This window comes from Passer domesticus, chromosome 8 (assembly GCF_036417665.1).
Source record: "Passer domesticus isolate bPasDom1 chromosome 8, bPasDom1.hap1, whole genome shotgun sequence".
NCBI classification, from domain to species: Eukaryota; Metazoa; Chordata; class Aves; order Passeriformes; family Passeridae; genus Passer; species Passer domesticus.
The window spans coordinates 37,558,733-37,571,167 of record NC_087481.1 but is presented as its reverse complement, the minus strand read 5'-3'; the positions used below and the strand labels follow the sequence as shown (position 1 = coordinate 37,571,167).

The 12,435-nt window shown below is 36.8% G+C and overlaps 1 protein-coding gene across 3 annotated transcripts in view; it reads left to right on the top strand.

The window, feature by feature from the left end:
* Positions 1-12,435, top strand: part of ADK (adenosine kinase) — a 266,929-nt gene that overhangs the window by 215,024 nt on the left and 39,470 nt on the right. For all 3 annotated transcript variants that reach the window (XM_064430468.1, XM_064430466.1, XM_064430467.1), the window contains exon 8: positions 6,754-6,789. In XM_064430468.1, the coding sequence (XP_064286538.1) occupies positions 6,754-6,789 (36 nt within the window). The remainder of the gene's footprint in view (positions 1-6,753; positions 6,790-12,435) is intronic.

Sequence of the window (12,435 nt, the reverse complement as noted above, 5' to 3'; positions counted from 1 at the left end):
AGCAAGCTGAAATAATATTTTAGGATATGATATGAATTCTCACTATCTATCCTTCATGAAAAAAATAAAATTAGGGTCTAGTACTGCTCATAAGAAAAGGAAAGTGGGGTAAAAAACCCCTCAGTGTTCCTTTATGATAATCTGCCCTTCCAATTGATGCCAGCTGTGTTTTTTCCAGTAATAACCTGGGGGGGGAGATACTTGCTGGTTCTCAGTGTTGATTCTCAAGCTGTATGTGGGGTCTGTCCTTTCTCTGACCATTTTCACTGATCTTCTCTGAAACATGAACAGATTTACACTAATGACTGAATCAAGGATTAGACCTCTGTGTTGTCAAACAAAAATCATATTGAAGCATTACATCCATGTAGCACATCCCCATGTGTATTGCAAACTTTCTCAGCTCTAGCAGAATTTCACCATGTGTTTCAGAAAATATACTGGGTGGTTCTTTTGTCTTCTGTTCTCAAACTCTTTATTATTGACCCATATTAAAACAACTATCTCTGAGGAAAAGAAAAAAAAAAAGGAAAAGCATGAAATTACATTTACCTTTGAGCCTTAATGCCTTCATAAATGGCCATTTTTTAATAAAGGCATATGAGGTTGTATTGCCTTTACACAGTGAAATGTAGTAATAGCTGACCTTAAAGTAATGCCTGTCTAAATCCAACTACAATGACAGAACAGGCTGGATAGGACTATCTACAGTGTTTTGAGTAACCACTGTTAGCTCTTTAGCACTGATTGAAGATGAACACATGTATCTTACCACTAACTACAATAAATGTACTGTTGGCAGTAAAGGTTAGTGATACAGCTGGAACTGTGTCCTGTAGACTTTTCATCCATTCATTTTAAGTAGCAGAATAATAGCAGCCACTTGTTGAAATCATGTTTTCAACTGATCAGCAGTCTTTAGTGGAATCTACCTCTAATTCCTTAGGGAAGTCATGATTATCATTACCACAGCTTTGACATCACCCCTATTTGCATCGCATGGAAGTACTTGTAGTTCTTGTATGCTGTTAACTCACCATGTTAAGAACTGTGTATTTGCTGTTTTATCTCTGTTATGTGTATGTACATGAATATATTACTTTCCTAAAATTGGGGCAGGGAATAAAATCAGATTTACCTTAGTTTGACTTTGTGAATCATATACAGGAAAAAGTGGTATAAAGACAGATCATATTGCTGCACGTTCATGGGCTGTATTAAATACCTGATGATTTGATAGAAGAACACTCCACCAACTCTGCCGTGAAGTTAGTGGATGTATTTATGACATCTTTGTTATAATTCAAAGGCAGCAATTGAAAATCCATTGTCCTCTCTGAGCCTTAAGCCCAGGGTCATATTTAGTATAAACTGGCCTGAAGCTGGAAGAGTACAAGATATGGCATGGCACAGCTCACTAGGTCTCTTTTTTAAAAACTAGTTGATCTCCTGCACTGTGACAGGTTTTTTAGGAAGGAAATACCAAAAGGAGGGCACATGGTAATTCGTTCTTCATTACTTATGTTCCAAGAAAATAAGAAGAGAGATTTTAACAAAAGAGAGTATCTTTTTTTTGGCTCATACTCAGATTTACAGGACACAACAGATGCCAGTGAAATCAGAGGTTCTCAGTACCTATGACATTTATAAAACAACGGTATAGGTCTAAAACCACAGAATTGTATAAAAAAGCTCTTTGTCAGGGACAGGGAAAGATGATAGAAGGGACAGACAGATCAAAGGACAAATGTGTCTACTTAAGGAAAGGTGAACTACAAGTCTTAGTAATTACATTACAATAAAGACACACATCTCTATAGTGCAGAGAGACAAATAATACATTATTTTTTTGTTTGGTTTTGGTTTTTTGTTTTACAAGTCTGCTCTGCTTTAGGAAATCATGTATAAAAATGTCTGTTTCAGAAATATGAATCTTCAGCATCTACATTGAAGAAAGGAAATTATCAATCTAAGACCACCTTGATTATTGGAGTCTGTCTTCTACAGAATGAAGTTATCAAAATCAGTGGGCATCACTTCTACAAAAATCTTCCCTATATCTTTGTTTATTTCAGTTGTCATCTATTCCTTTTAGATAACAGGGTTTTAATGTTAGATTTGTGAAAGTAACTTTGTTGTCACAAGCAGTACAATCTGTAGGAAAGCAAGGGAGGATGCAAAGAACACAACTTTACACCAGGATTAGAACTCAGGAGTGGGAGGAATGGTAGTAAATGATTACACTGAAAAAAAGGAAATTACCTGAGCGAGAAAATCATAGCATTCAGTGTGTTCAAGGAAACAATGTAAATAGAAGAAAACTAACAATCAATACTTCTGAAATGTAAGAAAGGAAGAAAATGTTTAAGAGTAATTTTTAGAAGATTTTAGTAGTTTAGAAAGGCTTATAAGGTACAGTGTTGGGAGTAGTATTCAAATTACAATCAAACATGGTTGTTGCCAGTAGGAACTGTCCCATCAAATGCTGACATAAAGTATATGGTCCTCATGATCATTTATTGATTCTCATTGAGTGAGTTTGCTTTTTTATTTCTTTTTGTTGTTATGCACTCTGCTCTGCCCTGGGCTGCAAGGACCTTCCTGTGCAGTTCCACATGCTCTGTGTGTGTGCAGGCTTCAGGTTGCATTGATTCATGGGCTGGGCTGAACCCTCTGCATCACAGACTTGCTGTGCAGAGAAAAGAGGATGGTATTCCTGCAAATGTGAATAGGGTATATTTTGGGCAAGTCAGGAAGTTTAAAGCTAATGAAGTAGGAACTCCCTCAAAACCTGTCAGTAATCTCCCAATTAAAAACAGTAAATCCAGGGGGTACACTGTAATATGTGAGTTGAGGTTATTCTGTGTGATGTTTTCCCTACCAAGAAGGATGGCAGGGGAGGGATTATCTTCAGCGTCCCCTGCATTTGCTCTTTTGTGCAATTATGGGAAATGCATTCAGTGTGCAAGGGTATCATTGCTGTCCTGCTGTTTTATCATTTCTTTATGAGATAATGTTGATTTCGGCAATGAAATGCAAATTTAGTTTTCAGTGCTCCTTTTTTTCCATACAAAGGTTAAAATGCATATTGTAGATAATAATGTTGCTGGTGTTTTTGAAGCAGCCTTTGTCAGCTAATTTTGGCAATACATGGTTTCAAATTCTGCTCAGTGCAATTGTGTGAGTTTTATGTTGGCGACATGAATTAATTTTAACCCACTATGCATGTTGTTACCATTTTGGCTGTAATTTGATCAAGTAATCATAAAACCTTGGTACCAACACAAAAAAATTTGGATGTGTCAAGAATATTCAGTATATGGTGGACCTTCTGTGTCTCATGGCAAACTGAACATGCAATTATTGAAGTTGAGCCATTTTAACTCTATAATCATAAAAGTATTCTAACACAGGGGGATAACATAGGATTATATGTTACTCCTAGGGTTGCAGAGGCTGATGGGTTCTGTGTTTGGAGGGTATGTTTCTGTTTACTTATAAACAAATAGTTTGTACTGCCTCTGATAAAAGGGCTCAGGATTTTAACAAGTCTTGTTAAAATTAGCCTGTGTGTAGATTGTAAACAGTTCCTTTTACTTAGTGCTGGGGCTCAGACAGCAATAAAATACACGCAAGAATGGAAATAGTTTTCAGCTGGCACTCCAACAGCAGTAAAATACTTTCAAGAATGTAAATAGTTTTCAGCTAGCAAGTAAATTCTAACATAACAGCAAGGCCAGCACTAACGGAAGTTGTCTTTTTTATTGTTATCTCCTTAATTAATCTCACTTTCCTGTGTAAACTGCTCACTATTGTGCAAAGAGAGGGTGTGTGTTAACTTTGGTGACATTGTGTTACTCCCATTAAGTAGCATTGCACACAGTTTTTGTCAGCATGAGTGTACTTAGGATTTTTTTCCCCAAACAGCATGAGCCAAATGACATTTCACAACAAAAAACAAATCTCATTTTACTTTAGGAGGTGCAACAATAAATTTGCTGTCACAGTTAGTAAAAAGGTTATATAGAAAAAGGAGTGTGAGTTTTTAATACATTTAGTATGAAACAGTGATAAGGTGGGGAGAGGGTTTTATGAAATGTTCTGTAGGCAGTAACGGAAAACAGCTCTGAAAATGCTGAGTTGGAGTAATGAATGAATAATGTGTAAAGTTTATCAAAACTGAAAGAACTCCTGATGTGAAATGAAGCCTCCTAAGAAAATTCTGTTCTGTCGCTGTTTTGCTCTGCTGTTGTCGCATGTCACGCATGAATGAAAATGCTGCATTCTCTGGGGAGCGGTAAAGCTTCTGTGTGGGTTGTTTATTTCCTTAATCCCTCCTTCTTCGTGATTTTCAATGTCAGATATAAAATGGAAAGCCTGTAAATATAGTGATTATCATACTGATTATCACCTGCACCAGGGAACGCCCCGGCTGGCCGCTGTAACCCAAGCAGTCTCCACATGTTACATCCACTTAGACTTTAACCTGACTACTTTATTAGAGCCGTGAAGCTCAGTATGAGGTGCCCTAGGGCTGCACAGATGGGTTCTGCTTGTTTCCTGTTCTCACTGTTATTGTGAATAGATACTAAAAGGTTCTCATCGCTTTTATCTGGTTAATTTACTTTGAACTGTCCCTGGCAATCAGAGCCTGCCTCACATTTCTCAGCGTTTCACAAGCACTAAACTCTACAGTCCAAATGTGTGTTTTGAGCTTTTTAAATTTTTTTTTTACTGGAAAGGCCTTAATTCTTAAAGGGATCTCGTTCTGAGAGAGGCTGTTTTTTAGGGGACTGTAGGCACAATCCTTACTGAAATAAGCTGCTCAGGAGTCATTCTGAGGTTCACTTGATAGGAGAGAAGAAAATTAAGATTGCTGTTGTTCTTTGGCGTGCTCAGGCACCCTTAGATTAGAGGTCAACTGCAGGAAAATCTATGATTTTATGCTGGCTGCCATTATTCACGTAGCTGGGCAGCAGACCAGGCTATAAGATGACGCTCTTACAGGAGAATCTGAAGATGAGATACTTTTTAACAAATGTGCAATCATTTATCCTTTCTTGTGGAAGGGCCAGGTCTTCCAAAACACATGTGCTATGCATGGGTGCCCCAGTACAGAAAATTAAGATGAATTCTCTCAAAGTCTCCCACACAAGAAAGCACCACTTCACTGGAACAGTTTTTATTTCATGTACCGGTGTCCAATTTCCTGGCCAGACAATAGTTTAACACAGATGTTAATGTCCTGCTGTATTGGGATTTTAAAGAAATCCCTTAGGACAGATCAGTGTAACTTCCGATTTCAATTGCATGACCAAAAACCTGAGGTTAAAGAAATTATTTGGCTACAAGACATAATTTTTAGTCAATTTTCTTATTCTCTTCCCCCTTATCGCTCCCTTATTTCTCTTATTTTATTTTTTTCTGTGTCGCGGTCCCATTTGAGGCTTTCTTGATTGTCTTGCAGTTCTTTGTAAGTGCATCACTACAGAGTGGAAGCTTGCAAGGCTCCTTTTTTCATACGAGCATAGGCTTTGTTAATCACATGCTGGTTTAGGAAAACACTGCATGATATCTTTGAACCCTACTCTCCTTCTTGACAGCCGGGCTAGCAAATGTCATTGACTGTGTGATGTACAAGAAGGGATTCAATTGTAAATAAATTGTCAAAGTGGCTAACCTTGCCCGCACCCAATTGTCAGGACCATGATTCAGTTTTTCTGTCAACATCAGCTAAGGGTAACCCGGTCAGCCTTATGTTTCTGCAGTGAAGCAGCCTGAGGAGTTGTGCTTTTCAGCTTATCACATTTTATTAACCTCAACTTACTGTTGTTATAATCAATTGTACCCACTTCAAATTCTTCTATTGCCCCCAAATTGACAGATCATGTAGGTCCACAACTATTTGTGTTTTCTGAAGCACTAAAACCTCTCGTAGGCACACTGGCTTGGTTTGGTACAGTAGTTATTTCTGTTTAGTTAGATCAATTCACCATTTTGGCTCAAGTTTATCCCTCTATTAATATTACTTGGCAAAGATAACCTGGAATGCAAGTTAAATCATAAAGACTTCAAGGGTTTTCTGTAATATTTCCAATGTTAAGATAGAAAGTAAGGGAAAAACATTGCTATTGTCTTCCATTCCTTTGCTTTTATTTCAAAACAGATTTTTAGTTGCACCAATTAATATAAATAAGACATGAGCACATAGTGATACCATGATGTTTCCTCTGTTCTTTCAGGAAAAGAATGTCTTTAAATTGCTTAAAGCAGTGATTAAGACATCAGAATATTTTTAAATGTTCATCTGATTCTACCACAAGGGCCTGAACACATTTAGTGATCCTGATTTTTTAATGCACTGTAGATGACAAATTATTTTTTTAATGGCTTGATAGCATGTATCCCATGAAGTGCCATTCATAAATGGAGATATGATACAATTTCAATTAAAAATATGTCTGAGGGATGTTTCCTAGTTCAGGTCCTATCTGCAGAAGTAACTTTCCTTGCTTAGAAAAAAACATATCGTACCTTCTTTATTTGAACTTGTGAAATGTGTTGACATTTTACTGTTGTTGGGCTTGAGGGAAGAGGGAGAAGCTTTCGGTGCGACTATCAGAATTGCACAACTGTATATGGCTATATTGAGATAATCGTGTAAAAGGAAAACTGGCTGAATGAGTTTCAAAATGTGTTATTTCTTCATTATCTAGCACTTTATAATTAACTGTTCTTTTTTTATTATTTCAGGAAGCTGCCACTTTTGCTAGAGAGCAAGGCTTTGAGGTGAGTTAACCCACAATTGCACACTAAACAGATCCTAAAGGTTTTTTTCTTGCTGATAATGAAGTTCTTTTGGACAATGATTGATGTGCTATTATACTCTCCAAGCCTCGCAGCGGTTGCCATGGAAACTTGGCAGTCGTCATGGTTTCTTTGTTCTGCCAGCTCAGTGTTATGACGCACTCTGCTAGGTCTGCACCCAACATCGCCTACAGATGTTATTTATTGAATTTTGAAAAGCCTCTTGGGAAGCCGAGAGGTTGGGCACGGTTTCAAGCTGCCTCTGCAGATATGGGACCTGTCAGTTTGTTCAGTTAAAAAGCTACCTCATTAGCTGCATTACACTCCAGAAGGATTCACTGCTAAAGCAGTGGTGAAGCAACACTAAATAGTGAAATATAACACCGCTTAAATAACTTAAACCCTGCCATATGCGGATTATCATTATGCAAATGAATTTTAGAAAGGTTGTATATAAAATCGTTAGGTACTGATTAATGTAAACCATGCTTCTACAAACAGCTGCTTTTTAGAATAAAGGTAGTGTGGAAATTGTTTCAAAACATACTCGAGTCTGTGTTTTCCATCTGAGCTTTAAAAATGTCTGATCCTCTACTTTCTTAAAGTAAATACTGTTGATTTTACAGTGATTTTCAGAGCTTTTGATTTCCTCTTCTCAAGATATTTATTTGACTAGTACCTCCCATTGGCTGCATTCAGATAGCTTAATCTGGAGAACCATCAGCTATTGGTCTCTAACCAATTCAAACAGGCAGTTTTTAAATACTATAATTAATGTGACAAGGCTTGTGCTAATTTTGCAGATAGTAAGTGATCTTACTGAAATCTAAATTGCAGAACCAAACACACATAAATCCTTTTACATGTTGCTTTTTCACTGGAATAAGAGCCACCTTAATTGATTTGTTTGCAGTGTAAAAGAATAGAAAGGAGTTTGACTGCTCAACACCCATTTTGCATAAATAATGGCAGCCGCGCAATTCAAACCGCACTGCTTGCAGAGTGTGCCACTTCTGTGTGTGATTGGTTGCATAGAAAAAAAGAGGGAAAGACTGACAGCTTTTGTTCTACAATTTAGATTTCTTTAGAACCATACTCCAGCAGGTACATCAATGCCATCACTGTTTTAGCTATTAAAACTGTGGGCTGTCCAATTTCATTTTATGTTTCCCAAATTCACGTGGCTGCTTTGTAGAAATCAAGACTTTTTATCACTGTCAATTTTCATTTGTATAATCTGTATTGTTAGGCATAAAAATACACTTTGAGTTTATGCTAATGAATGAACTTCACAGATGCCTCCAAAATATGAAGCATAAGAAATTATTGGTACCCTCTGGTAGCTAGACAATAAAAAGAAAGGAAGTAGTGTATTAAGTCTACCCATTCTATATTTTTATTGCCCCCTTGAGCTAAAGACTTTGAATGTGCCTGGTTTAAATTCAGCTCTAGTGACAAACTGCTTTTGCTGGTGTCTGCTAACTACCATCATATTAACCTTTCCATTAGTGCATGCTTAGAGATTTTAGCACAGTTCCTGCTGAACATCCTAAATCTGCCACATTTGATTACAGCATATCAGTAAAGTGCACAATGATTATGATCTTATCTCTTATTACTCCCTTGCTTGGCAACGACTCACATGTCAAGTTTGCTGACAGAGATGCATAAAACTTGATAGTGTCCACAGTTTTGTTTTCCTGTTGTGCTGTGGAGGCAAAAAAAAAAAAAAAAGACACTGATAATAAAGCATCTTATGAAAAACTTGAAGAGCTTCAATTAGTCTTTCAAATAAACCAAGAGAAATTCCCAGCAATCCTCAAAAGCTTGATTTTTATATTGAGAATAGAAAACTGGTAAAGTATGGCAAATTAAAGGAAGGGACTTGATTGACCAGGGCAAAAATCAAGAGGATGTTTTCCATAGAAGTGATTAAAAGTTGCTGGTGGCTGTATTTGAATTGCCACCTGGAAAGACTTTTATTTTTTATCAAAAATCTTTTATCATAGAAAATCAGTTGGTGACTTGCTTCTTTTGTTTAGTTGTTTGTTTATGTTTTTTTGTTCTAACTCACAGTAATTCCAACAGCTTTGTATACTAAGTTCATCTTTTACACATGAAATTAGTTCAGTGTATTTGAAACAGTTTTTGAAAAAAAAGTTACAATTAAGAGAATTTCAGTAAAATAAACACCTTTTCTGAAGAAATGAAATCTTGTTATAGGTGAGAGACAACACCTCCATGACACAAATCTGGTCTTTTCTTTGTAAGGGAAATTCCATTCAAAGGCATTCTAATTTTTATGCTGCACCATTCCCACAGTTAGTTTTCCATTGTACTTTGCTGAAATACAAAGTATTTTTGTAAAATCAGTCATGATATTTGAAGACCATTATTTCCTTCACTTTACCCCCTGACCAACACTTATCTGTAATAATAAAAAATAGGACATTACTTCTGATGTTGTCTCTTCCTGAGCATCACTCTGGGGCTGGGGTTTTTTTTTGGTGAGTTTCATGTTCTATGGCATTTTTAAACTTTATATATATACAGTGTGTGTGTGTATATATGTGTATATATGCTGTATATTTTAATGACATGTCTAATAGTTTTCAAATAACAAAGGCTTCTGATGTTTTGCTTTTACAGAAAAGTAACTTCCTGTTTCTTCTATGTAGAAACTAGGAAAACAAAATACTACTTTAAACATCAAGTTTAGGGTTCAGTTCTGTCTGTCCACCCAAGAAGAAAACTGAAATGAACAGGACAGTAAATATCTAAGGGGTTAGTAGCAGCTGCCATGCAAAATAACTTTTCTTGTTAGACATCTCCTCTAAGTCCATATTCATTGGGGAACCATATTAGAGAGAGTTTTGTTACCCTGCACCAGCTTTAGGTCTTTAAGTTAATGAGGTACACTGCACAAGTGCACTGTTGTGGAAGGATTTATGCCTGTTTAGGTCAGGGCTATGGCAGTCCCAGCTACTGGGGATCTGTTTGGAGGCAGGAATCAGAAGACACAGGTTGACAGTGGTTCTGGCATGCCTGTGTCTGACCTGGCTGTCTGGCATGCTTCCTTCACGTGCAGATATCCCACTTACCTGCTGCCATGAATGCCACCTGCCAGGTTTTCAGGTGCAGCATCAACAGGCAAATCATGCTTTAGTGAGATTTATATGTCAGCTTTGTTAAATCAGATTCAAGTATGTAAGTAGGGATGTGGGAGAATCCTGTGAATTTGGGGAGTGTGTAGAGGCTTTAGGACCACAAACCAGTGCAGTCTTATCATTCAGCCGTGTCCATAGACAAAGGACGTGTAAGAAAGATTCAGTAAATGGGCAGGTAAAAATCACTGCAAAACAAATATTGTACATTTTGGCTATTTATTCTGAACAGAAATCAGAGATGGCAACATTTGATGATGTTTGCCCAGCAATGAAATAAGAGGCATTAGTACCTCTGCAGTCTTCAGCTGTAAATACTCACATAGTCAACACTCACATGAAGCTCTATTTTATTCTCTTCCTTTAAAAAAAATTAGTATGGGAAGTAATTTTGGTGAAAAATAGTTAAGTTACTTTTCACAGAAGACACTGTTCAATTATTTCTAAAGTCTGCAAAATCAGAAGTGTCCAAACTTCTCTGTCTTGAAATTTCTGCTTTTTAAAATAATTACCTTTTTGTCCTAAATACATTCCTTCTACTGTTACATGCTTATTTAATTCTTCCTGCAAACATATGTGCTTTTTACTTTTTTTCCCTGTCTACATTATTTCATCCTTACCATCACTGTTCACTAATCTCTTTCCTTGGGGTCCTCTTTTCTTCATGTAAGTTAATCTTTATTCTTCCTTAAGCTTAAGAAATCATCTCTTGATCATGCCATTTTCTCCTATTATAACTTCATAATTTTTCTTTTAAAATTCATCGTGCCCGTAAATACATTGTACAAATATATTCAAGCTCTTTGATTTCTGTGCTTGCTTTGCTCCACTGAAAATGTGCCTAATAAAGTCACTAGTAGCCACTTCCTACTAAGCAAAAACTAAACACCTCTCCCCTGTTTCCTTTGATCTTCATGATGCTTTATTACAATTTCAAGCTTGTGGATCTCTTAATTACCAAGGCCTGAAGTAGCTCAGAATTGAGGTTAACCTCCTGTGGCAAGGCTTTGGCAAGCCTGTGAATTACCAGGCTGGGGGCTGCATTCTCCATCCATCCCATATTCAACATCTTGTGCCACCAGCTGATACCTGCTGTTCATAAACCTCTTAAAAAATTCAAAACAGAAGAGCAACAATTTCAATTTTTTTCTCTGTCTTCTTTAAGAGACTCCTTGCCTTCTGAGAATTAGTGGTAAGATGGCCCCTGTAAATGTGCTCAGTTCTGGTAGCAGACATTGCCTTCTGAAAGCTTTATTAGCTGTCTAAGCAGGAGGAGGGAAGAAATAACACAAGTGAGAGTATCATATATGGAAATGAAAAGTAGGACAGAATTTTTAAAAGAGGTGAAGAGACTAATAAATAAAAGGAAATTATTTTCATGTTTGCCAAATGTGTATAAATCCATGGGTTCACTGACTACCCAGGTTAGAGTAGAAATTCAAGGGAGGCTGAAAGGTAGGTATTTTCACATAAAGGGGTGCTGGTAAATATATTAACCCAGGCATATTCTCTGTCTATTAATAGTAATTGTGTTAAGGAGTGAGTTTGGATTCATAACAAAGAGCACAGAAAGCAATGCAGAAATTATTATTATGTTTTCATATATTCAAGGCTAGGCCATTGCTATGTTTCACTGCAGCTCCTTGTATGAAGAAGAAACTGGGCAAAAAAGACAGTATTATTTAACACAGATGTGAACAAAGTGGGACACAGTAAATAGCACAGAGAATAATTGCAGTCATACTTACTCCTTTCCTAATGTTAGAAAAATAGAAGAAAAAATATATCTGTCAATTATGGCAAGAAATAAATTACACCAAAGTTAATTTGTAGAACGCACTGACTTGAGTTAGAAATCTGAGAACAAAAGTTTCCCATATAGCATTATAAAAGGGTTTGTTAATACAAATAACACAAATACCTATTATAGATTAGCTTGAAAACCAAGTCAATTAAAAATTGAAACCCTTTTGTTTCAGATTGTAGGGCAATGGTGAGAATTGAAATTACAATATTCTGGTGACGAGTAGTGTTGTTAGAGTTTACTGCATTGTTTGAAACTTTCCAAAATTGTTGATGTGTAAGACACTGGATGAATGAGAGATTTGGTTCAGTCTGCCAGGTTCTCTGTTCCTAGCTACATGCAGAATAAAGTACAATGTCCTTTTAAAACAAAGATTTCTGAAACTTTTGCAGGTGAGCCTTCCTTCAGAAAAATGGTTATGTTCTGTGCCCCACTGAATATGCCTTTTGCCCTTTGCTTGCCTGCATCTCAGTTGTGCAACCAGCAAGTGGGAGCTGGGCTGCACACCCTCTCAGGGGTACAGGGTACAGTTTGCTTGATAGCATCAGTTACTGTAGGGAACTTAGAGAACGTATTTGTAAACATGTTGAAGTCAGAGGTGTTACAATAGTATGAAACCTGGATAAATTGGATGAAAACCAGGCTCTAGAGTTTATCCAA